This window comes from Phacochoerus africanus, chromosome 12 (genome assembly GCF_016906955.1).
Source record: "Phacochoerus africanus isolate WHEZ1 chromosome 12, ROS_Pafr_v1, whole genome shotgun sequence".
NCBI lineage: Eukaryota > Metazoa > Chordata > Mammalia > Artiodactyla > Suidae > Phacochoerus > Phacochoerus africanus.
Genome location: NC_062555.1, coordinates 19,371,059 through 19,397,125, shown reverse-complemented (window position 1 = coordinate 19,397,125; position 26,067 = coordinate 19,371,059). Strand labels below are relative to the sequence as shown.

General features: G+C 54.1%; 2 protein-coding genes across 8 annotated transcripts in view; both read left to right on the top strand.

Annotated features, from left to right (window-relative positions):
* The first annotated feature begins 443 nt into the window (after positions 1 to 443).
* LOC125112745 (left-right determination factor 2-like) lies at positions 444 to 21,780 on the top strand. Of its 2 annotated transcripts, none has more exons than XM_047755126.1 (4): positions 444 to 733; positions 19,837 to 20,083; positions 20,281 to 20,523; positions 20,857 to 21,780. In XM_047755126.1, exons 1-4 carry the CDS (start codon positions 649 to 651, stop codon positions 21,218 to 21,220), a joined length of 939 nt encoding a protein of 312 aa, XP_047611082.1. In that variant the 5' UTR covers positions 444 to 648; the 3' UTR covers positions 21,221 to 21,780. The 2 variants fall into 2 exon arrangements, with proteins under 2 accessions (XP_047611082.1, XP_047611083.1); XM_047755127.1 differs by lacking the exon at positions 444 to 733 and adding an exon at positions 17,794 to 18,407.
* Positions 21,781 to 22,907: 1,127 nt separating this feature from the next.
* Positions 22,908 to 26,067, top strand: part of TMEM63A (transmembrane protein 63A) — a 39,801-nt gene continuing 36,641 nt past the window's right edge. For 4 of the 6 annotated variants that reach the window (XM_047755065.1, XM_047755064.1, XM_047755066.1 and 1 more), the window contains exon 1: positions 22,908 to 23,800. The gene's annotated coding sequence lies outside the window, so the exon portion shown is untranslated. The remainder of the gene's footprint in view (positions 23,801 to 26,067) is intronic. The other 2 variants (XM_047755062.1, XM_047755060.1) reach the window with 2 other exon arrangements.

Sequence of the window (26,067 nt, the reverse complement as noted above, 5' to 3'; positions counted from 1 at the left end):
CCAGTGCACTTGCTCCCCCCGTTTCCTCCCCTGGAAAGGTCTCCTCTCTGTATTTTCTTCTTCTCTAGGGCAGATCCTCGTGTCCCACAAAAACCTTGGAATCAGAGATTCCAAGTCTCAGCTGGTGTGGGAGCCCCTGCCCAGCCCTGCCCCATGAACTTGATAAATGGTTGTTGAATTGAGCTGACTGTGGCCACAGTCCTGGGTACCCAAGGAGACAGGTCAGAAAGATGAAGCCTGGAGAAGAATATCTGCCTGATTACCAGACGGTACGTATTCAGTCGGAACTTAACTGTGGGCACACGAAATGCCGATTATTCACGCACCAGGACTCTCCGTGGCTTGGTGTCGGTATTCTGAGACATTCTGGGCAGGGAGCCAGGCTGGCTTTCCCGTAACCTCGTGCTTCTGCAGCTGTGTGAGGATTAGCGGGGAGGCAGTAAAAGACGCACCCTCCATCGTCTCCAGACTCCAGCAGTCACTTACTCAGCCTGCATGTAGGGAGCATCGCTGTGCGCCCGGACCTGGAGCAGCCAGTGCAACCAGGCCTGGCCTCTTCCTCCCCGGATGGGCTTCCTGATCTGCTGGGGAAAATAGGTACTGAAGACATGGCTGCAAACTACATACTGCAAGGTGATAAATGCTCTGATGGAGGCTGTAAAGTGCCCTGGGAGGAGAGGAGGTATTTGGGAAGCTTTGGTGAAGGAAGAATCTTGGAGATGGATCTTGAAAGGTAAGGGGAGAAGTTCCTGTTGTGGCTGAGCAGTAATGAACCCAACTGGTATCCATGACAATGCGGGTTTGATCCCTGGCCTCACTAAGTGGGTTAAGGATCTGGCATTGCCTTGAGCTGTGGTGTAGGCCAGCAGCTACAGCTCTGATTCCACCCCTAGCCTGGGAACCTCCATATGCCATGGGAGCAGCACTAAAAAGACAAAAAAAAAGATGAGAGTTTTCCATATGGATGTGGCAGAGAGCAAAAGTGGGCTAAGGAGTGACACCTGGGCGACAGGCACTCCTGGGTCTGGAGGTGGACAGAGGGCCCAGGGTCTGTCACTTGGCGGGGGTCAGGGGGAGATTGTGCTGGGGGAGAGGGCTGGACAGTCGGCCGGAAGGCAAGGGAAGCTGCTGTGGATAAACCCCAGGGACCCTGGCCCTGTTATTGGAAACCTTCTGGGGGCGTCAGGGGCGCCGGGCCTTCCCATTAAAATGCAAACAGAACATGTCCTGGGACCACCACGAGTGCTCTGTGGGCATCGGAGCCTGCGGTCCAGCTCGTGGGCAGCTTGTAGTCAGGGAGGGGACTGTACACACACACACAGGGGATGCTTCTACTATTTTACTCAGTTGCTGCTAACACTGAACTCAGAATCTTCTTATGGAAAACAAAATGGGGTCAACATAAAACAGAGACACACCTTGGAGGACTCCGAACTAGAGGAGACGGCCATGGTCTAGAACCAGTCTCTGGAGGGGTGAGAAGCTGATGCAGGTCAAATCCCTCACTGGGTTCTGGGCTGCCCCAGATCACGTAGCTTGCAGGCTTTCTTGGTTAGAGTTTAAGCCACGAAGGCCAGCCCCGGCCTGCCTTTGTCACCACTGACCCACAAACAGGTGCCTTCGGGCACAGCGGGCTGGCACTTTGATTCAAGGTAGAGCCTCCATCCTGGGCTGGAGCTGATCCCACAGCAGCCGTGCCGCCCAGCTCCCTCCTGGCTTTACATTTATGCCATTTGTAATTACAGAGCCACGCAGCAGACCCTCCCAGGCTGAGCCAGAAATAGTCAGCTTTTTAATTTGAGTTTTGTTCCCCCGAAGGAAAGCCTTGGGACCTCCTGCCTGCAACCTGTGGGCAGGGGCTGGGGGCAGAGGGGGAGGGGCTAAGTGGGGCCTGGAGCTTGGAGCTGTAGGGGATCCTGTGACCTTGAACATCTCACTCCAGCCTGACTCCGCGCCATTGAGAAGGGTGGCCTCGGATTTCCCATGGTGGTGCAGTGGAAACGAATCCAACTAGGAACCATGAGGTTGCGAGTTTGTTCCCTGGCCTCGCTCAGTGGGTTAAGGATCTGGCATGGCTGTGAGCTGTGGTGTAGGTCAAAGACACAGCTCAGATCTGGCGTTGCTGTGGCTCTGGCTTAGGCTGGCAGCTGTAGCCCTGATTCAACCCCTAGCCTGGGAAACTCCATGTGCTGCACCTGTGGCCCTAAAAAGCAAATAAGGGGGGGGGCAGCCTCAGCAGGCCTCAGTTTCCCCATCTGTGAAATGGGGCATGGACCAAAGCTTCAAGTCCCTTCCAGCACTAAAAATCTACATCCTTAGAGTTCCCGTCGTGGCTCAGAGGTTAACGAATCCTACTAGGAACTATGAAGTTGCGGGTTCGATCCCTGGCCTTGCTCAATGGGTTAAGGATCTGGTGTTGCCATGAGCTGTGGTGTAGTTTGCAGATGTGGCTCGGATCCTGCGTTGCTGTGGCTGTGGCTGTAGGCCGGCAGCTGGAGCTCTGATTTGACCCCTAGCCAGGGAACCTCCATATGCCATGGGTGCAGCCCTGGAAAAGGCAAAAAGACAAAAAAAACCCAAAAAACAAAAAACTACATCCTCAACAGCCCTTCACTCCGCACCTGTACACTTTTGCAGGGTCTCTGAGCTCTCCTCCAGTTCTGGGCTTTCATCTTTTCTTGGGATGGGAAAATTTCCTCCCCTCCCTCCCACGAAGCCAGCACCAGCCTGCGGCTATCTGCCGTGGGGTGGGGTGGGGATGTCTCCAGTTTCCTCAACAGTCCTTCTCTGTCCCATCTGGCTTCCTCCTTCTCCCCCACCCCCAGCCGCTAGTCCTTTCCCGGAGCTGGTCCTTGGCGCCTGCGCTCAGCCCAGCCTTTGTCTTTCCAGGAAAGCGCCTGGCCAGCTCTCCTCTCCCGCTGGTCTCTTCCACTGTCAAGGCCCCACACACCTGACTGCCAGCAGCTTCCTGGCTGTGGCCTCTGGATCTCCCCCTGGCTTCTCAGACCGACCCAGTCTTGTCCCCACGCTCCCCACCTGCCTGTCCTTATTCCTTCTGAGCATCAATTAATGGAGCCACTCCTGCCTGGTCTGCGCCTTGGGGTCCAGGGAAGGGTGGGAACATGGGGCCTTGCCTTAGAAGGGAAGGACCCTTCTCCTGGCTGATAGGAGCTTGGTCCTCAGGTCTCTGTGCATTGTGCAGCTTTCTTGCTCCAAAGGATGGGAACAGATACTTTTTCTTCTTTGTTTTTTGGCCTTGGTGAGTAGGGTTGGGGGCTGGGTGCAGTGCATGGAGATCCTGGGCCAGGGATCAGATCCCAGCTGCAGTTGCAACTTACATTGTAGCTGTGGCAACGCTGGCTCCTTTAACCCACTGTGCCGGGCCTGGTATCAAACCTGTGTCCTGGCCCCACACAGTGGGTTAAAGAAGCTGGCTGCAGAGACACTGCCAATCCTGTTGCACCACAGAAAGAACTCTAGACCCTTGTTTTTGAAACTCCAGGCTTTCTATCCCTCAGGCCCAGGGTCCAGAAGTGTCTCTGTCATGAGCTGGAGACAGAGCCAGGCCAAAGCCAGGTCTCCAGACTCCTGCCCCTGGGGTCTACCTGAGCACCTCTGCATGCCATGCCCTGTCCCCAACCCCCACTGTTGTGGCCTCTGCAAGCTCTCTGGGGCCACACCAAGCCAGGCACCCCTCCTGTCAGGAGATGCCTGGGGGGCAGGCACAGGGGTCTCTGGGAGTTCCTGGATGGCCAAAGCCCTTCTTGGTCCCAGGGAGACAGAACACTTAGGAGCTTATTTGGAGTTCTTGTTGTGGCTCAGCGGGTTAAGAACCTGACTAGTATCCACGAGGACGTAGGTTTGATCCCTGGTCTCAATCAGTGGGTTAAGGATCCGGTGTTGCTGTGAGCTGTGGTGTACAACACAAATGTAGCTCGGATACGGCTGTGGCTGTGGGTTTGGTGCAGGCCGGCAGCTGTAGTTCCGATTCGACTCCTAGCCTTGGAACTTGCATACGCCACGGGTACGGCTCTTAAAAAAAAAAAAAAAAAAAAAAGGTTATTTGCCTGAGTACATGAAGTCCAGCCCACCTCCTCACCAAGTCGCATCCTGCAGGTGCTGCACCAGCTCTGCAACATGAAACCCCACTGGGTCACTGTATGAAGCCAGCACCCTGCTCCTTGCTGGACCTGAGCCCTGGACCAGGGAAGAAACTTCCCCTTAAGCACCTGGGCTTGGTGCCTGAGAACAGTCCTGCCTGGCGCTCCCAGTAGGAAGCCACTGGGGAGATGTTAGTCCTTCCTGGTCCTGGGGAGACTGTCCTTGGCGGGGGTCCGGCAGCATCTTATGCCAGAGGCCTTTGCAGGCGGTTTGTCCAGGGAGAAGCCCAATTCACCCCTGTTCTCCCCTCCAGTGTTTTGGAGATGCAAGGCAAATCTAGGTTATCATGGTCATTTACAAAAAATTGAGATCTAGGGGTTCCCATCGTGGCTCAGCGGAAACGAATCTGACTAGGAACTATGAGGTTGCGGGTTCGATCCCTGGCCTCACTCAGTGGGTCAAGGATCCGGCGTTGCCATGAGCGGTGGTGTAGGTTGCAGATGTGGCTTGGATCCCGCGTTGCTATGGCTCTGGTGTAGGCCGGCGGCGACAGCTCCGATTGGACACCTAGCCTGGGAACCTCCATATGCTGCGAGAGTGGCCCTAGAAAAGATCAAAAAGAAAAAAAAAAATTTCTGTCCACCCTTGTGGCATATGAAAGTTCCTGGTTGAGGGATTGGATCTGAGCTGCAGCTGCAGCAACACCATATTATTTTTTTTTTTTTGTCTTTTGTCTTTTTAGGGCCACACCCGCAGCATATGGGGGTTCCCAGGCTAGGGGTCAAATCAGAACTGTAGCCACTGGCCTACACCACAGCCATAGCAAAGCCAGATCTGAGCCTCGTCTGCAAACTATAGCACAGCTCATAGCAATGCCAGATCCTTAACCCCTTGAGAGATGCCAGGGATCGAACCTGCAACCTCATGGTTCCTAGTCAGATTAGTTTCCACTGCACCACGAGGGGAGCACCCAATGCCAGGTTCTTTAACCCACTCTGCACAACCAGGAATTGAACATGTGCCTCTGCAGTTGGATTCTTTTTTTTTTTTTTTTTTTTTCCAGTGTCTACACCTGAGGCATATGGAAGTTCCTGGGCTAGGGGTGGAATCAGAGAGGCAGCTGCCAACTTAACACCACAGCCACAGCAACGCCAGCATTTGCAATTTATGCCGCAGCTTTTGGCAACGCTGGATCCTTAACCCATTGAGCAAGGCCAGGAATCAAATCCTCATTCCTCATGAATACTAGTCAGATTCTTAACCCACTGAGCCACCACAGGAAGTCTGTAGTTAGATTCTTAACCCATTGTGCTACAGCAGGAACTCTCCAAACTCCCACTTTTAAAATCATTCATTCAACAAATATTGATGGAGTACCTACCACGAGGGCTGGACCTTGTTCTTGGCACAGGGACACAGCAGTAAATGGGCTGGACAAAGTCACTGAGCTCATGGAATCTGTATTTACTGTGGAAGCAGGCAGTAAACAGTGAAACAAATGGATGAAGAAAGTAGCTTTCGACAGTACTAAGTGCCATGAAGAAAAGAAAGCAGGGTGATGGGAGAGAGTACCTGGGAGACAGGAAGATTGTACAGACATCCCTGAATGGGAAAGAGAGAGTCTTCCCAGGAGGTGACATCTGATCTAAGTCCTGACTGATAAGAACTAGCCAGGAGTTCCTGTTGTGGCTCAGTGGGTTAAGAACCTGACTAGTATCCGTGAGGATGCAGGTTTGATCCCTGGCCTTGCTCAGTGGATTATGGATCCAGTGTCGCCGTAAGCTGTGGTGTAGGTCGCAGACAGGGGTTGGAACTGGCGATGCTGTTGCTGTGGTGTGGGTTGGCAGCTACAGCTCAGATTCGAACCCTAGCCTGGGAACTTTCCCAGGAACTTTCATGTACAGGAGCGACCCTGGGGGGAAAAAAAGAATTCCCCTTAGGTCTGGAGGCCTAACTGGGTGGAGGGTGGGGCCGTTGCTCAGATGGGAGCAGGCAGGGAGGAAGGGCAGCTGGATGTATGGTTCTGGCACCTAGTGACTGGTCAGGCTGGAGATGGGCACCTAGAGCCGTCTGTGCACAGCTGGCAAGTGAAGCCCGGAGACCAGATGGCATCACTTAGGAGGAAAGGCAGATTCTCTCCATCACCTCAGGCTGTTTGCAGGCTAGCCCCTGGGGCCCTTCTGGCCCGGGGTCAGAGGGAGAATGAGACACTTAACTCGGGGGAGTTAAAATGATGGAGTGTGGACCTGGCCAGGCGATCAGCAGAGGCAGACACAGCAAATTCCCCAGACCTGTGATCCCTCTGCGAACACAGGCCCCTTTCCCCAATGTGGATTCCACATGGGTTCAAGAGTTTTGCTGGGGAAATAAAATAATTGGTCAATCAGCCAGAAGAAAGCCGGTGTGGATTGGGAGCCCTATTACAATGCACTGTTAGCCTCCCTGGGGACAGGCCGCCCCCACACTTTGTCATGTAGAGGAAGGAGCCTGGCTTCTGGCTGTGGGTCTGGGGAGAGTCTGGCCTTCTGCAGGTTGGCTTCCTCCCCAAAGGCCAGAGGTGAAGTCACCCTAAGCCAGACCTGCTGTCCTGGAGGACAGGAGGCCAGTGGAGTGGGGAGGTTGGAGGAAAACTCAGCCCCATTGACCAAGGCCTGAGGTTGAGGACACTGCGGAGGGATGGGTCTTGGAAGCCATGACCACCTTCCTGCTACAGGCCAGGATCTGAGGCCAACTAGAGTCCAGGCTGCCCGTGAGGCCTCGTGAGAAAGCATGAGGGGGAGTTCCCACTGTGGCTCAGTGGGTAAAGAACCTGACTAGCATCCATGAGGATGCGGGTTCAGTCCCTGGCCTTGCTCAGTGGGTTAAGGATCTGGCGTTGCTGTGAGCTGTGGTGTAGGTCACAGATGCGGCTCAGATCCCGTGTTGCTGTGGCTCTGGCGTAGGCTGGCAGATATAGCTCCTAGCCTGGAAATTTCCATATGCCATAACTGTGGCCCTAAAAAGACAAGACCAAACAAAAAAAGCACATGGGTCAGAGGTCATGCCATGCCATGGGCTCCATCAGTGGGGATGCATTGGACCTGGGCCTGGGCTCAAAACCAGAGGACACTGAGATCTGTGAAGGCTGGAGCCCAGGAGCAGGGTCACTTCTGGTTAGAACCCAGCATCTGGGGGTCCCCAGGGGAGGTCCGGTCTCCCCAGCCAGGGCCGGACATCACCCTGGGTGTCCCAGAGACACCCCGAGGCCTGGCCCCAGTTACTGTCCCTGGGCTGCCCCAACCCTGCACCACCAGCCTCCTCAACCCCAGACCTGGAGGCCCACTTGGGGCCTCCAGACATATGCCTGGGTGGGCAGTGGGCCCTCTCTGTCTCCCAGGGCAGCTGGGCCTCGGCATCAGCAGGGCCAGCCCCTCTCTGGGGCTTCCTGGGCTGAGAAGGGTGGGGGACAGGGACCCAAGTTTTGGTTCATCCACACCGTCCCGGCAAGGCTGAGTCCCGAGTTCAGTTGCTGGGCCTTGGGAGGGTCCGTGCACCTCCCTCTGACGGCTGTCTGCCGGTCGGATGGAGGAGGCGGGGAGAGGCCTGGCTTCTGCAAAGAGGGCCAGGAAGGACACCTTTGTGTCCAGATAACAGTAGCTGGTCTGGATTGAGTGTTTACTCAGGGCCTTAGGGGCCTCACTGAACCCTCACCAGGAGCTCATGGAATATACATCATCAGGGCCCTTCTCACAGGTGAGGAAAGCTAGGTGCAGGCAAGGCAGTGAACTTGCCCAAGGTCCCCCAGCCAGGATCGGCCCCCTCAGTGCGCTGGTGCACTATCTACACGACCTTGGACAAGGGTCGTAACTGCTCTGAACCTCCTATGAGCAAAGTCAACAAACGCCTTCCTCCCAGGGTCGGGAGGTGGCGGGGAGTGAGGTAAAGGGAGACCCAGGCTCTCCCCCAACCCCCGGGCTGGGGTGGGGGAGGCTGCAGAACGACCCAACATAGGGCATTTAGGGCACCACAGGCTCCCCCCTCCTTTCTGTCCCTCCACTGCCCTGCCACCTGCACTGAACTCAAGCTTCCTTTTGTATCAGCTGCCCCTTTGTCCCCTCAGCTGTCCCCAGGACACACAGAGGGGGCAAAACTATCAATAAACCTTTGCTTAATTAATTGAAAAGAAAGGGAGACAGGAAAAGGAGCATGTGGATGGAGACAAAGAGCTTCTAGAAGATATTTCTTCAGGGCAAGATTTGGGGAAAGGGGACTAGTTTAGGTGGGTGTTTTTCTTTTGGGACACTTTTTATTTGAGGGACAAATAAGAGATGAGTACTAATACCCTCGAAAAGAAAAGAAAGAAAAGAAGAAGTTCCCGTCATGGCTCAATGGAAATGAATCCGACTAGGAACCATGAGGTTGTGGGTTCGATCACTGGTCTCACTCACTGGGTTAAGCATCGGCATTGCTGTGAGCTGTTGTGTAGGTTGCAGACACAGCTCGGATCCCGAGTTGCTGTGGCTGTGGTATAGGCCAGCGGCTACAGCTCTGATTAGACCCCTAGCCTGGGAGCCTCCATATGCCACGGGTGTAGCCCTAAAAAAAAAAAAAGACAAAAAAAGAAAAAATGGAGAGGGAGAGAGAAAGAAGGAAGGAAGGAAACAAAGGGAGGAAGAAAACCTGTGTTACAATCACAAGTGTGATTTTCTAAATCTCGGAAAAGTCTTGTCTTTAAAATTGGAGAGGCATGTTTGGACTCGGCCGCTGGGCTGTGGAGGTGTGGGATGTCGAGGAGTTGGAAGAGAGTTTGCTGCCATTGACAGAGATCAGAAGGTGACCGCCTCACCATCAGGGGACTCAGTTTTATTCCTCAGGACGCAAAGCCTGCGTGCCCGGTGTGGCTGACCACAGACTGGGGACACGGGGGATCAAGGGCTTACCCTCAACTCGTGCTCTCTAGGTGTCTTCTCCAGTGGAAACATGTTCATCGACAGGTGGAGCTTTAAGTTCTAAAACGAAGAAAGCAAGAGTTCCTATTGTGGCTCAGCGGGTTAAGAATCCATGAGGACATGGGTTTGATCCCGGGGCTCACTGAGTGTGTTAAGGCTCCGGTGTTGCCATGAGCTGTGGTGTAGGTTGCAGATCTGGCTCTGATCCCGTGTGGCTGTGGCTGTGGCTGTGGTGTAGGCTGGCAGCTGTAGCTCCCATTCGACCCCCTAGCCTGGGAACCTCTATATGCTGCAGGTACAGCCCTAAAAAGACCAAAAAAAAAAAAAAAAGCATCTAAAAGGAACAAGCAACGATAAAAGAACACAGCAAAGGAGGCTCTGAGGGCATAGAAGGCTCCCTTCCTGGGGTTACTGCTCTCTCAGGCTGCTCTCCCCACCCTCTGCACACACCCCTCCCCCACTGCAGCACCCCTCCCAGAAGCCACCTCCCCTGTAGCTGTGAAGGCTCCGCAGGTCAGGGCACAGCATCCCACTCAGCAAGGGCCTGGGTCCTGCCGCCTGAGCTCCCTCATCCAAGGCCTCCGTGGTGGGCTGCTGGGAAGAGAGGGCTGTGAAAAGTGGTTGCCAGACCGAGGCTTCCAGGCCTCAGAGGGCGCTTGCGCTGGGCTTGTGGCGGGGCGGCCTTTTGTTGGGTGGACTCGAACACCGGTCACCTCAGCCCGGTTGACCACGGCAGGGGAGCCTCTTCTCCATGCTGGGTCCCTCCAGCGCCCTCTCCCAAGGGCTCATGTCTAAGGAAATGCTTTCCCTGTGTTCATCACAGAGCATCTATTGAAGGATGCATCCTGACCCGGGGCAGTAAACCGTTGACTCATTGAGCCCACCCCTGTGCTCAGCTTCTGGGTTCTCCCTTCTCCACGTTGTCAGGACTGCCGACAACCAGAACATGGCTCTGTTTCTCCCTCACAGGATCCGCCCGTCCTTCCTCCCTGTGAAGCAGGTCTCTCTCTGCTCCCTCCCAACAGTTACTGGATCCACCTCAGGATAGTAATTCCTCCTCAATTTTGGTCACGGTCTCACTAAAAATTCTGTTTCCTACTAACTTGTAAAGTTGACCTTCAATAACTCATGTATAAAACTTTTTAAAAAGGGGAGTTCCCATCATGGCTCAGCGGTTAACGGACCCAACTAGCCTCCAGGGTTTGATCCCCGGCCTCGCTCAGTGGGTTAAGGATCTGGCATTGCCATGAGCTGTGGTGTAGGTCGTAGATGCGGCTCAGATCCTTTGCTGCTGTGGCTGTGGTGTAGGCCAGTACCTACAGCTCTGACTCAACCCCTAGCCTGGGAACATCCATATGCTGCGGGTACAGCCCTAAAAGACAAAAAGACCAAAAATTTTTTTTTAAAGGCAAAATGATTATACGAATGAACACATGCATGGAACAAGCACAGAGAAGCTATGCAAAGCTACCCCAGACTCATGTCCCATTTCTGTAATTGTCACCAAGTCATGATTTTTTTGTTTGTTTTGTCTTTTTGCCTTTTCGACTTTTCTAGAGGCGCTCCCGCAGCATATGGAGGTTCCCAGGCTAGGGGTCGAATTGGAGCTGTAGCCGCCGGCCTACACCAGAGCCACAGCAACGTGGGATCTGAGCTGTGTCTGTGACTTACACCACAGCTCACGGCAATGCCGGATCCTTAACCCACTGAGCAAGGCCAGGGACTGAACCCACAACCTCATGGTTCCTAGTCGGATTCTTTAACCACTGCGCCACGACAGGAACTCCATGATTGGTATTTATAGTTTCTGTCTTCACCAACTCACGCCATATTCCCTTGGCCTCAGCCAGAACATCTGCCATGTGGGTTGTGGAGTCACCCAAACTGTCATTCCCAAAAGATTTGAGTCCTCAGCCATGTTGCCTTTTTTTGCATCATCATAGTTTTCAATTCACCTGTCCTGTTGGGGATATGCAAGTACCAAGAGGGTCCCCAGAGAATTCTCTGGCTCTCAGACACAGTCTTCCTGGCCATCACTGTGCAGCTGCCACCAATCTCCCCTTGGCAGTGGGGATCAGTTGTGCCAGCCAGGAGAGTAGCTCCTTTCTTAGCCTGGTGATTCAATGCAAAGGAGCCTGAAATGGCCAGGTAGATGTCACATCTTCAGATGCAGAGGAACCATTGATGTGTTCCCTGGTGGAAGCATGTCCTGTTCCGTGCAGGACAGTGGGATTCCAGTTGGAAGAGGTACAGTTTTAAATTGTAGATCCAGGGAATTCCCATCATGGCTCAGCGGTAACAAACTCAATTAAGTATCCATGAGGATGCAGGTTCAAGACCTGGCCTCGGTCAGTGGGTTGAAGATCTGCTGTTGCCGTGAGCTGTGGTGTAGGTCACAGATGTGGCTTAGATTGCTGTGGCTGTGGTGTAGGCTAACAGCTGTAGCTCTGTTTTGACCCCTAGCCTGGGAACTGCCATATGCTATGGCTCTAAAAAGTAAAAATAAGTAAATAAGTAAATAAATTGCAGGAGTTCCCACTGTGGCACAGCAGAAACGCATCTGACCAGGAACCACGAGGTTGTAGATTCGATCCCTGGCCTCTCTCAGTGGGTTAAGAATCCAGTGTTGCCGTGAGCTATGGTATAGGTCATAGATGTGGCTCAGATCCTTTGTTGCTGTGGCTGTGGCGTAGGCCAGTACCTACAGCTCTGATTCGACCCCTAGCCTGGGAACCTCCATATGCCAAAGGTTTGGCCCCAAAAGACTAAATAAATAAATAAATAAATAAATAAATAAATTGCAGATCCAGGAGTTCCCTGTTTATCCTGGACCCAGTGGGTTAAATATCTGGCATTGCCACTGCTGTGGCACAGGCTCGACCCCTGGCCCAGGAACTTCCACATGCTCTGGATGGGGGGTAAAGAGAAAGTAGGTTCAGGGAATGGTAGCAAATGTTTTAGAGTTAGGCAGGGCAAGGCAGACCATATTTTTTCTCAATATTTATGGAGCCCTGCTGATGCCTGTCACCGTGCTGGCTCCTGGGGTCTATCAGTGGACAACTCAAGTTTGTTCCTTCAGGAGACTTCTTTCCAGGGGGAATGGCAAGAGTTCATTGGAAAAGTAGGAGCTAAGAGGGAGGGTAGCCTGGGACTTCAAATAGAAGGTCTAGTGGAGGGGGAAGAACGAAAAATTTCCTCCTGTGGCGCAACGGGATCAGCGGCATCTTAGGACGGCTGGGATGCAGGTTCAATCCCTGGCCCTGACACAGTGGGTTAAGTATCCAGCATTGCCGCAGCTGCGACATAGGTTGCAACGATGGCTCGGATCTGATCCCTGGCCCAGGAACTCCTTATGCTGCTGGGTGGCCAAAAAAGAAGAAAGTCTTGAGTGCCAGGTGAGGGATGCTGACCCCTCTCGCCAAGTACCACGAAAAAGCCTTCTGAGTCTCTGGGCTGGGAGGGAGAGCTTGGGACAAAGAATCTCCACCAGGGCAGAACTAGTGTCACTCACGGTCCAGGAGCCAGGCCTGCCCTCAGCCAGGAGGACAGTGGTGCATGAGGAGTGGGATGCTGCCCACCAGAGCCTGCTGGGCTCTTGGTAGATCATGGCCGGGAGGCAGTACGGCCTTGCCGTCTTTCCTGGCTGACACCTCTCTTCGGGCCGCTGGCAGGCGGAGGGCAAGGGAGCAGTGGTACCGTATGTATGCTCTATGTTCTAGTCCAAAATATGGAGATGGATAGGTCAAAGTCACTGCCAGCCTGAAGGCATGTCCTACACACTTTGGATACAAGTGTATTGGATTGCAAATACTCAATGTGAGCGACTCTACAGAAAAATCACAGATAGGAGTTACCGTCATGGCTCAGTGGTTAATGAATCCGACTAGGAACCATGAGGTTGAGGGTTCGATCCCTGGCCTTGCTCAGTGGGTTAAGGATCCGGTGTTGCCATGAGCTCTGCTGTACGTTGCAGATGTGGCTTGGATCCCGCGCTGCTGTGGCTGTGGAGTAGGCTGGCGGCTACAGCTCCAATTGGACCCCTGGCCTGGGAATCTCCATATGCTGTGGGAGCGGCCCAAGAAATGGCAAAAAGACAAAAAAAAAAAGGAAAAAAAAGAAAAGAAAAATCACAGGTAAATATTAGAAACAAGGAGCAAAATGATCATTGTTAGCAAATAACTATTTTTCTCTTTGCTGAGAAAGCAAAGGAATACATCTCTAAACACTATAGCATTGCCTGTTTTGTTTTGTTTCCCTTTTTAGGGCCACACCTGGGGCATATGGAAGTTTCCAGGCTAGGGATCGAATTGGAGCTACAGCTACCGACCTACACCACAGCCAGATCCAAGCCGTGTCTGTGATCTACACCATAGCTCACGGCAGCGCTGGATCTTTAACCCACTGAGCGAGGCCAGGGATCGAACCTGCCTTCTTATGGATGCTATTTGAGTTTGTTTCTGCTGTACCACAACAGGAACTCCTTAAAACATCCTATTTTCAATTAAAAAATTAGAAACTACCCAGAAGCTGATTTAATTATCTATCAAAACGAAAATTACACATATGCTGTAACCCAGTATACCTGCTTGTAGACATTTATCCAAGAGATACATTCATGCATGTATATGTGTCATATATACTAGGCTATTGCAACATTATTATAATAGCATATATTGGAATGGCATTTGAACATTGATTCGGGATCTGGTTACATAAATTATGGTTCATCATTGCAAAGACATTTTATGTAGCAGTAAAATAAAAGAATGTAGCAGTACTATATAGAAGACTCTAGGACTTCCCAGTGTGGCTCAGCAGGAACCCCACTAGTACCCATGAGGATGCAGGTTCGATCCCTGGCCACTCTCAGTGGGTTAAAGATCCGGCTTGCTGTGAGCTGTGGTGTATGTAGGTCATAGATGTGGCTTGAATCCTGAGTTGCTGCAGCTGCAGTGTAGGCTGGCAGCTGCAGCTCCAATTCAGAAGGAACCAAATTTGCTGGCACCTTGATCTTGGACTTCCAGCCTCCAGGCTATGAGGAAATACATTTCTGCTGTTTAATCCCCACCCCCCTCCTTTCTATGACATTTTGCTATGGCAGCCAGAGCATGCCAAGATGAGATACCAATGTCATCAGAAAATTGTTCCACAAATTGCTGCTTGGCTGACAGTGAATCTGCTTTTGTTTTTTTCCCCAGCTTCACCTTCAGCATGGGAAATTTCCTGGGCCAGAAACTGAACTTGAGCCACAGCAGTGACAAAGCCAGATCCTTAACCCACTAAACCACCAGGGAACTCCTATGAGACAAATTCTGACTTCAGAGAGGAAATATGTCAGAGTGTCAGAGAGAACAGTAAGTCCCCCCCCCCCTTTTTTAGCCGCGTCTGCAGCGTATACCACAGCTCATGGCAACACTGGATCCTTAACCCACTGAGCAAGGCCAGGGATCGAACCCTCAACCTCATGGTTCCTAGACAGATTCGTTAACCACTGAGCCATGACGGGAACTCTGTATTTTATTTTGTTTTTAAGTGACTGATTTTTTTTTTTTTAGTTGTTATTTCCCCATAATAAGCCCCTTTGAATTAATAGAACTGGAGTTCCCATCATGGCCCAGTGGTTAACAAATCTGACTAGCATTCATGAGGCAGGTTCAATCCCTGGCCTTTCTCAGTGGGTTAAGGATCTGGCATTGCTGTGAACTAGGGATGGGAGAGACCTTTTACTATACCATTAATAAAAGGGTATTGTAGGGAGTTCCCACTATGGCACAGTGGGCTTATTATCTGGCTTGTTTCTGTGCAGGCACTGGTTCAATCCCTGACCTAGCACAGTGGGTTAAGGATCTGGCATTGCTGCAGCAGTGGCGTAGGTCACAGCTGTGGCTCAGATTCAGTCCCTGGTCTGGGAACTTCCATATGCTGTGGAAGCCGAAAAAGAATGGTATTATAATGATGAAATGGCAGTTTGGAAAAGGGGGCAAGAATGGCGTGGCTAGGTTAGTCAGGTGAAGTCGGAGTGAGCAACAAAGGCAGGGAGGCTGACATTTTTCCTGTACATCTTTTGACTTTTGTATTGTGTGTATTACCTATAAAGTAATTCAGAAATGCTTGCTACCTTAAAATTTTTAAAAGTTAAACACTGTAAGTTAGCGTCAGGGAGAAAGACCCCTACCATTTACTGAGCGCATACTGTGTGTGCAGGGCTGATATCTCCACTAACACTGACAAATTCTTTTTTCTTTTTTTTCAGGTTCCCAGGCTAGGGGTTTAAGTGGAGCTACAGCTGCCAGCCTACACCACAGCCACAGCAACGTGGGATCTGAGCAGGGATTGCTAGTGTCTGAGCCATGAAGGGAACTCCTAATGACAAGTTCTTTGGGGGGGAAAAATATATATATATAATTTTATAATATATATAATTTTATTTATATATTATTAAAATAATTTTATGATTTTTATTTATAAATTAAATATTTGTATATTATTTTTTATAATATATATAAAACCCCCATTTTGTAGAGGATACGCATATCAGAGGGGGTGGAAAACTCATTGAAGGCCACAGAGCTAGGGTATGGCACTCTTGCCAGGAAGGTGTGGGTGAACTGAAACGTGGGTCCTTATTTCTCCCTGTGTCCCGGACTCTCCTCAGTGCAGGGGGCCCCAGGGAGGGGCCGGCCCTGCTGATGCTGAGGCCAAGCTGCTCGGGGAGGCCAGCGAGGGACCAATGCCCCCTTGGGGGTGTGTCTGGAGACCCCAAGGAGCCACATGGGCCCCCAGGTCTGGGGTCGGGGAGGCTGATGGGTGCAGGTGTGGGGCAGCCCAGGAGCAGCACTGGGGGCATTTCTGGAGCAGTACAGCAGTGCCTGCTCTGATCAGGGAAGGGACAGGAGTTCCCTTTCTCCCTGGAGACGCCCAGGTGCAGGGCCCTGATCCAGAAGTGAATATGCCCCTGGCCTCCAGTCTTCATCCACCTCACAGTTCTCTTTGGTGCCGAGCCCAGGCTCTGGTCCAGCTGGTCAGAGGCTGCAGGATGACCTCTGACCTCATATTTTCTCATGGCCCTCAGGTGGCAGCCTGTACTCTGGTTGAGGTCAAATGCCAGCCCATTAGGGGAAGAGAGTGGTTGTGGGCACCTGGCCAGGCTCGTTACCTGCCCTCCTGCCTCCATCCTGATCATCCATCTCTCCAGGACTCTCTGGGGGCCAGTCTACTGCCCACACCCCAAGATGGCTGACCCACTGCCCTTACTGTACCCTCAGCTCTGGGCCTTAGTCAGGGGTAGGGACTCCCTCCCGATTTCCACGGCCCCTCTCCTCCCTCAAGATAGAAGCTGTGGCTCAGGGGCCACCTAACCATCTCCAGCCAGCTGACCTGACGGGGTGTTGGGCCAGACAAAGGTGGGGGTGGAAGTGGGGGATGATGGATTCCTTCTTCTGCATGACAAAGGATGGAGGCTGCCCTCCCGCCAGAGGGCTAATCAGTCCATTGTCAAAAGTCTCCCAATCCACAATCTTTCCCTTCTTTTGGCCTCTGGCTAGGGTTGCCAGATTGAGCAAATAAAAATATAGGAAGTCCAGTGAAAGGTGAAATTTGAATTTCAGGTAAACAACGAATATCTTGTTAGTTTAAATTTATCCCAAATTGTGTCCTGTATTTTATCTGGCAGCCCCATCCCTGGCGGATTGCCCAAATGTTTTATTTCCCTGGTCAAACTCTTCAACTGTGCAAATCCACTGGGGGAAGCCACAGGAAATTGGGGGATGTGCCCCTTACTCCCACCTAACCCTGATCCCCTGGATTGAGTTGACAGGGTGAGCTTCAGGGGGTCCAATGGGACTCAGGCTAGAAATAGCATGAGGGTGTGGAAAGAACTCTGGGTTGGGAATCTGAAGACCTGACTTCCTGCAGGCATCCACTGCTAACTGTGAGCCTGGGGATGTTGCCTCTCTGAACTTTGGTTTTCCTGGTTGAAAAATTGGAGGAGGGGCTGTACTGGATGGTTTATTTCCAACACTGATCTTTGAATCCAGGAACAGCCAAGGAAGAGGGAGAGGATAGGGTTCCTTATGGGACAAAACCCCATTGGTACCGTTATCCCAGGCTCCCTAGACTAGGAAGTGACTCCCCCCCTCCCCAACACTGGGAAAATCAATGAGTTTGAACCTTGGACAGCCCAGGAGCTCAAGAGCCCCCAGGAGCCCTTTGAGCCCCAGGCTCCAAGCCCATCTCAGCAGGCAGGATTGGTCCTTAGCCAGAGATCCCCTGGCATTGAGTGGGCAGTTTAGCTGTAGCAAGGAAGAGGATTCGGTCTGCGTAACAGGGCCTGGAGTTTGCATTTTGACTCGGGTGACAGGGAATCTAGTAGAGAATGAGATCCTTTCTTCTTCTTCGGGAAATGAGCTTTTTAAATTTTTATTTTTTATTTTTATTTTTTTGGCTTTTTAGGGCCGCTCCGTGGCATAGGGAGGTTCCCAGGCTAGAGGCCAAATCAAAGCTATAGCTGCTGGCCTATACCACAGCCACAGCAAAGCAGGATCCTTAACCCACTGAGCAAGGCCAGGGATCAAACCCACAACCTCATGGTTCCTAGTCGGATTCGTTTCTGCTGTGTCACAATGGGAACGCCTAAATTTTTTTTTTTTATTATTATAGTTGATTTACAATGTCCTGTCAATTTCAGCTGTACAGCAAAGTGACCCAGCCATACATATATATACATTCTTTTTCTCATATTATCTTCCATCATGTTCTATGACAAGTGACTGGATATCGTTGCCTTTGCTGTACAGCATGGAAACAGCTTTTTAACTGAGCAGGCACCCAAAGCCAAGGCAGAGGCTTGTGACCACAAAAATAGCCATCTGTCCACAGTCCAGACAGGCCTTTGTGCCCTTCTAGACAGCCCCCTCCTCGGGGCTCAAGGACCTGTCTGGCTGCTGAGCTCCCAGGAGGTCTGAGGGGTGTGACCTCCCTCCCTCCTTCCCTCCCTCCCTCCACCCAGGCCCAGCCCAGGGCCGCCTATAAAGCTGGCCCAGCCTGGCTCTCAGCACTCCAGCTGGGACCCTCCTGAGCCTCCTCCGGGGGCCACGTCCACTCTGCCCCTCCTTCTCGCCAGCAGCACCATGCGGGCCCTGTGGCTCTGCTGGGCACTCTGGGCACTGCCCCTGGCCGGCCCCGGGGTGGCCCTGACCGAGCAGCAGATCCTGGGCAGCCTGCTGCAGCAGCTGCACCTCAGCGAGGCACCCGCCCTGGACAAGGCCGACGTGGACGGGCTGGTCATCCCTGCCCACGTGCGGGCCCAGTACGTGGCCCTGCTGCAGCGCAGCCACGGGGCCCGCTCCCGGGGGAAGAGGTTCAGCCAGAACTTCCGAGGTGAGGCCCTCCCTCCCTGCTGCAGCCTGGTCCTCGTGGAGGGGGAGGGCTGAGACTGGATGTGGCTGCTCTGGGAGGCTGGCGGGGGGCTCCAGGCCCAGGGGGCGTTGGGGGTGGCGGCGGCGGCGGCAGCGGGGGGGAACCATGGTCCGTGAGGATGGCTGGGCCGGGGCCCTGGTCTCTGCCTGGGCTGAGGGCGCCACCCTTCAGGGCCAGGAGGAGCCGTGCCAGGCCGGACAGACCTCATGGGGTGGGAAAGCACAGCGGAAAAGGGGGACAGGAGAAGACGCACCGTGGAGGTGACTTTGTGCTGGGGACAAAGAGACGGTTGCCTTCGAGCGAAACCACCTCTGGGTTCAGTTCCCAGCTCTGACACTTGCTGTTTTACTTTGGACAAGTCGCCCAACAGCCCTGAGCCTGTTTGTGTTTCTGGAAGTGAGGTCAAATGAGCTCAGACCACCTCCCAGACTTGTAAGGCACCAGGTCTGAATCTGTTGCATTCTCTCACCTCCCTGGTGCTGGGGCTCACCTCCTGGGCGCCCAGAGACAGACCAGGTGGGGTGCCTGGGGACCTGAACACCTCAGAAGGGAGGCTGTTGGCGGCCATGTGGCTGACTGGTCGGGGCAAGTGTTGTCACCTGGAGCCTCAGGTGTTGGGGACACGTGACTGGTGCCCCTGAGGAGGGGGTTGGGCCCACCCTGGCCATTTCCCTCAGGGCTCAGTGGCCCCACAGGGGTTATTTACAGGCCACTGGCTCCTCTTCCTCCTTTTGGGGACATTTCACTGGGCGGCCCCCTCACCAGGCAGGGAAATGAAAGTAAATTCAGGGCTCTGCCCCTGCTTCTTAGGAAAAGCCAGTTCCAGCGGGTGACCATAGAGTTCCACCAGTGGGTCCTCTGCCCCCAGCCCTCCGTTCCCCCTGGGGCCCCTTTGCCCAATGAAGGCAGCCAGTCTCTAGTCGTCGCTTGAAGCCCCAGTGCTTGCTCAGTGTTCCAAAGCTGCACCTACCGGCTGAGGGTGGAGGCTGCGAGTAAACAAGCCCCAACCCCAGAGGAGGATGGTTTTGGAGACAGGCTTGGCCCTAAGAGTGTTTCTTTCTTCCTTTTTTTCCCCTTAGGGCAGCACCTGCAGCATATGGAAGTTTCCAGGCTAGGGGTTGAATAGGAGCTGCAGCTGCCGGCCTACACCACAGCCACACCAACGCCAGATCCTTAACCTACTGGGCCACAATGGGAACTCCCCTAACAGTGTTTCTGAGAATGCAGATGCCCTCTTTTTGTCCTGCAGCATCAGTTTCCCAGCTTCTAATGCCCCTCTCCCTCAAGCGGCATTACTGGGGCAAATCTTGCTCACTGGCTCTAGGCCCTGCATCCTCAGAGCTCCCCTGGTGGCCAGAGGGGCCCCGCTGACCCCCACTCGTGCCCGCAGAGGTGGTTGGCAGGTTCCTGCTGTCCGAGGCCTCCACGCACCTGCTGGTGTTCGACATGGAGCAGCGGCTGCCGCCCCACAGCGAGCTGGTGCAGGCGGTGCTGCGCCTCTTCCAGGAGCCGGTCCCCAAGGCGGCGCTCCGCCGGCACGAGCGGCTCTTCCCGCGCAGCGACCGCGCCCGGGTCACCGTCCAGTGGCTGCACATCCGCGAGGACGGCTCCAACCGCACCTCCCTCATCGACTCCAGGTGGGGAGCTGGGGGCTGGGGTGCGTTTAGGAGGGAAGAGGCGGGGGCCTGGCCGGGGGCGGGAGGCAGGGAGCGGGGAGAGGGAGGGGCGGCAGGGTCCCGGCCCCGGGGCGGGTGGGAGAGGGGCTCCCGGGGCTGCCCCGAGCCGTCGCAGTCCCCACCGCTCAGCGCGGGCCTGTCTCGCTGTGGTGTCGCAGGCTGGTGTCCATCCACGAGAGCGGCTGGCAGGCCCTGGACGTGACGGAGGCGGTGACCTTCTGGCAGCAGCTGCGCCGGCCCCGGCAGCCGCTGCTGCTGCAGGTGTCTGTGCAGCGGGAGCCCCCGGGCCCGCGGGGCTCGGACGCCCACAGGCTGGTCCGCTTCGCCTCCCAGGGGCCGTCGGGCGGCGGGCAGGGGGAGCCGCAGCTGGAGCTGCACACCCTGGACCTCAGGGACTACGGGTAGGCACTGCGGGTCAAACTAATGAACCTGAATAATGAGACAAATGGGGAAATTGAACTTACTTTGAAGGGGGTAATGGTTCAGGGAGCTACGGGAATGCATGAATATATAAAATCTCTGCTTCCACTCTTAGGAGTACATTAGGAATAATATTAGCTCTATTTATTTTGGAGTTATTTCTAGTTATCTTTATCACAAATAACCAGCATTGGATCATTATGAGAGATGGGTCATCAGTCTCCCTCCAGATGCCCCACTGAGCCCCACCCTGGGCTCCCTGACCTCTGCCCTCCCAGCTGACCTCTGACTCTGGCCCTCCTTGCCTCCCACAGAGCTCAGGGAAATTGTGACCCGAAGGTGCCAGCGACCGAGGGCACCCGCTGCTGCCGCCAGGAGATGTACATTGACCTGCAGGGGATGAAATGGGCTGAGAACTGGGTCCTGGAGCCCCCGGGCTTCCTGGCCTATGAGTGTGTGGGCACCTGCCAGCAGCCCCCCGAGCCCCTGGCCTTCAGGTGGCCATTTCTGGGGCCTCGACAGTGCATCGCCTCGGAGACAACCTCGTTGCCCGTGATCGTCAGCATCCAGGAGGGCGGCAAGCCCAGGCCCCAGGTGGTCAGCCTGCCCAACATGAGGGTGAAGAAGTGCAGCTGTGCCTGGGATGGGGCGCCTGTGCCAAGGAAGCTGGAGCCGTAGGCACAGCGTGCAGCCATAGAGAGACTTGGCTTCCGTGTGTGTCAGCAATGTTCTAGGGCACCAGAGAGATGGGGGTTACTGAGCTGCCGATGACACATACTCTGGGCTTTCTATTGGGCTCTTCTGACCAGTCAGTTCACCCCCTAATTTGTTTCCCAGGAACAAGACTCTCTGGCCACTAGTTAGCCCCCACCCAGTCTTCGTTCTCCTTGACTGCACTGTTTTATTCAGCGCACTGTATCCTAAGCACTTACCTGTGTAGATTTTGTAACCTAAGAGCAGAAACCCCAGTCTGTCATTGTTACCCTGTCCTGTCACTGGCTCTGGGCTGAGCTCGGTGCTATGGGTGGGAGATGGGGCTGCTACTCTGGGCTTAAAACCTAGGGTCAAGTATGGGCTGTGCAATCTCAACTCAGATACTAAGAGAATTCTGCAAGAGGTAAAGAAAACACATTTTATTCTGTATTTCTCTGTTTTACCCAGTACCCTGCAAATTGTGAGGGAACAGAAAATTCTATCAGGATTAGGTCAATCAGATAAGAAAACTTAAGCAAAGAGCTTAAAAAAAAAAAAAAAAACACTTGTTCAAGGTCTCAGTTAGGGACTTGCCTTATGGCTCACAACTTAACTACATGGTGTTGCTTCTGTAGTGGCTGTGGCTTGCCCCTGGCTTGGGAAATCTCATAGGCAACAGGTGTGGCCACTTGTTTAAAAAAAAATTTCAGTTAATCAATACAGAACACGAGGTTTGAGATGAATTGATTCTAGTGTGCCTGTCTTCAGAACCAAGACCGAAAAAATTTCTGTCATAGTTGCTATTTTTACTTTGGCACAGCAAGTGGGCTTTATTTCAATTCTACTTGACACAAAATTTAAAATCATCATCAGCTGGGGTTAATAGATGCAAACTATGACCAAAATCATCAGCTGGTGTTAATGCAAACTATTGCCTGTGGAGTGGATAAGCAATGAGATCCTGCTGTATAGCACTGGGAACTAGATCTAGTCACTTATGGTGGAGCATGGTGGAGGATAATGTGAGAAAAATGTATATATGTATGTGTGACTGGGTCAGTTTGCTGTACAGTAGAAAACTGACAGAACACTGTAAACCAGCTATAACGCAAAAAATAAAAATCATTTAAAAAACCCCCAATATCATCATCAGTACTACAAGAATATGGGTCACTCCTTTAGATTTCCGGGCAAATAAAGGGAGCAAATGTTAATAGGCTGAATATAAGATTTAATTTTTTAAAATTAATTTTTCAGTTAATTAAAAATTTGTCCTGGAAGGGCAAAGGCTGGGCTGAGCGCAGGCGCCAAGGACCAGCTCCGGGAAAGGACTAGCCCGGCTGGGGGTGGGGGAGAAGGAGGAAGCCAGATGGGACGGAGAAGGACTGTTGAGGAAACTGGAGACATCCCCACCCCCACCCCACGGCAGACAGCCACAGGCTGGTGCTGGCTTCGTGGGAGGGAGGGGAGGAAATTTTCCCATCCCAAGCCCAGAACTGGAGGAGAGCTCAGAGACCCTGCAAAAGTGTACAGGTGCGGAGTGAAGGGCTGTTGAGGATTTACAGAGTTTTAGCGCTAGAAAGGAGCTGAGAGGAAGCTTTGGCCCAACCCCCTCGCGTTGCAGGTGTGGAAACCGAGGCGGGAGGGGGATGGCAATTTGCTGCAGCTGGCAGGCGATGCTCTTCCGCTTCCCTGGGAGTGTGGTCCTCACTGAACCCTGACCTGCGTCTTGCCAGCACACACCTCGGCGCCCTCGGGCAGCTTCCAGTCCAGTAGCAGAGGCCTCTGGCTCATAGGAAACACTTTGCGACCCAGCTGGGGGAGATACGCCGCGCTTAGCGAGCTGGACTAGATCGGTGTCCCTGGCCGCCCCCAGGTACGGGGAGTACTCGCTTTGGCTCCAGAGGACCGCTGAAAACACTGCGACCTCGTCTGGGGCCAAACATAGGACCCCTCAGGGGTTTCACTCTCCGGCTGCTTAGAGCGGTGGGGGAGCCGTGGCCTTTCGCAGCGGGCGTCCGGTGACCGCTGGCTGAGCCCGGCCAGACTTCCCATCCTCCAAACTTTCGGGCCGTTGGAGGAAATTCGGTGCAAAACAGCATAATCAAGAAGGTTTGCCGATATTCTCCCCGCGCACCCCCTGCCCGTGACCACCCTGTGCTTGGCCCGGGGCTCCCCGAAGTGCCCGGGAAGGGGGACGCGCCCGGAGGCTGGGGAGGGGAATTAGCTCTGGCGGCGCCCTCCTCGGTTCCGGGACGCGAGCGGGCAGGGCCGGGGCCTGCAGCCTGCCCGCAGGAGCTGCGAGGGCTAGCAGCGGCCCGGAGGCCAGGCCGGGGCGGAGGATCACGGAGGGGCCCAGGGCCCCAGGCGCGGGAGGCGGCGGTGAGGCAGAAGCCAGCGCGGGCGAAGCTGCAAATTGGGAGAGCTGCGGAGGTGCGCATGCGCGGGAGATGCCGGAGTTTCACTTTGTAACTTTTAAGTGATTGAGACACCGCCCCGCCCGGCCGAGTGGAGCCTGAAAATTTCTCCGGGCCTCGCTGGACCGCCGCACCGCCACCGCCGCAGGTAAAGGAGACGGGGTGTTGAGGGGACCGGGGTGGGGTGGAGAATGTCGCCCTCCGCCTTTCCCGGGACCCTCGGGACCTGGGTCTGCGTCGGGGTGCCACGTCTAGTGTCCGGTTCCGGGGCGCTGTCCTCCCGCCTCTCCCGCTCGGAGTCCGGAGCAGGGGGGAACAGGGTGAGTGGAAGGATAGGGAAGGTCCCCGAGCCGGGCAGACCCCGAGCCCGGCGCCTCCCCAGCTTCCCTGACTTTTCTGGACTGTCCCTTCTCCAGCTTTTCGCTATTGCGGCCGATCCCTTCCTCCTCCCCCCACCCCGCCTTTGGGGATTTGTCAGCTGGAGTCGACCTTCCAGCCTAACCCGGAGCGCAGCCTAGGGCCCGTCTTTCTCTGACCTTGCGAGGTATGCAAAGCGAGGCAAGTCTGAGAAAGGGCCAGGCGGCTGTGTCCCCTGCTGCTGGGGCTTCCCTTTCAGTCACCACTCCATGCGACCCAGGGGGAGACCCGAGGAGGGAAGCTGGGGGTAGGGAGGGGGGAGGAGAGCGAGGAGAGCTCAGCGAGGAAACACAAAACGCCGACGTTCCAGTACCACCTGAGAAGCCTGGCTACCTGAGACTCCGCGGTGGCCGAGAGCCGGAGTCCACAGCGTGGGACACAGAATAACACTCCCCGCCCCACCCCACCCCCGCCCCCCAGCTTCCTTCCGCACTCACCTTGTGTGGCTGTGTCCCAGCCCCGGCAGGGTTGAGGGTTTGAGGTTAAGCCAGTGGATTATGTACACCAGTCCCAGTTCAGTGGGTGCATGGAGGCTGCGGAGGCTTCCTGGGGTCTTCCTCCCGCCCTGGCTCCCACAGGATCACAGACTGTCACTGGGAATGAACAAAGGTTCCAGGTCATCCCTTCCTGGAGAAATGCCCAATATGCCGGCCTTCTCCCTCCTGCTGGCCCCATTATCTTTCCACCTTCTTCCCTCCTCTGACACCTGTCCCAGTCCCGAGTCTGCCGTAGGTGGATGTGTGTGCAGAAGGAGAGGCTTCCTTTTCCCTTCACACACCTCTTGTCTAGTTTGGGGACAAATGCCCTCCCCCCAGCTGTTTATTGGGGTTTCACAGGGAAAATATCAGATGGGGGCCTGCTATTGTGTTTCCCATTGTCTGGAGAGGTGACTTCGTAAAAGCAAACAGATTTTGAGTGCCCGCTAGGGCTCTGCCCTGACTGAGCGCTTTAAGGGGCATTGTCTCAGGTGTGTGCCTCTCACCAGCCCTGCAGGAGAAACATCATGGTCCCCGTTTTATAGAGAAGGAAGCCAAGGCATAGAGTTAAGCCATTTGTCTAAGCTGTGGGGTGCCAATAGCTTAACTCCAGAGCCCACTCAGGTGATAGAGCCGGGAGCCCTGCCTCCCACTGCAGCCAGATGCTCTGCCATTCCCTTGGTGCTCCAGGGCTAGTGTCTACGGAGGTAAAGGTTGTCCAGGACTGTTTGGTGGGGCTTTAAGGAGAGGTTTGCAGCATATGGAGGTTCCCAGGCTAGGGGTCCAATTGAAGCTGTAGCCACCAGCCTACATCACAGCCACAGCAACACAGGATCCCAGCCTCGTCTGTGAGCTACAACACAGCTCACGGCAGTACCAGATCCTTAACCCACTGAGTGAGGCCAGGGATCGAACCCGCTTCCTCATGGCTACTAGTTGAGTACATTAACCACTGAGCCACGATGGAAACTCCTGCAACCTACAATCTAGAACATCAGAGTCAGCTGTTGTGGCAGGAGGCCTGGAGCTGCTTGTTATCCTGCTATCAGTGTAATAAAGTCAGAAGATTTGGTGATGATAAAACCACCCTGAATTTGTAAGAGCCAACAATGCTCGCACACTTCCTGCAGCGTTCTGCTGCCATTTCTGGCAGGGAGGCCTGGAGCTCTTCAGGTGTGCTGCAGGGGACAGGCCTTGCTGCCAGCTTGGGTGGGCAGAGGCTTACTGTTGGTGGTTGACTTCTCTTGCAATTTTGGAATCACCTGTTGGATTGGGTTCTGTCCCACTGGCCACAGCCAGACTCTGGGGTGTACAAGGGCTGAACTTTGGGTTGGGTCCTGAGTCACCTGCTGCTCACCTGGGCCCTGGGTCTCAATGGTAATCCTTGGCTTTCCTGAACAGAGATGAGCAGCGAGCTCTTTGGAAGGCATGGATAAGACTAGGAGATGGCTGGATATTGCTTGCAGGTTTGTCTTCTGCCCAGCACTGTCAGGCTTTCACCCCCTGAGTCTGCTCTCTTCTG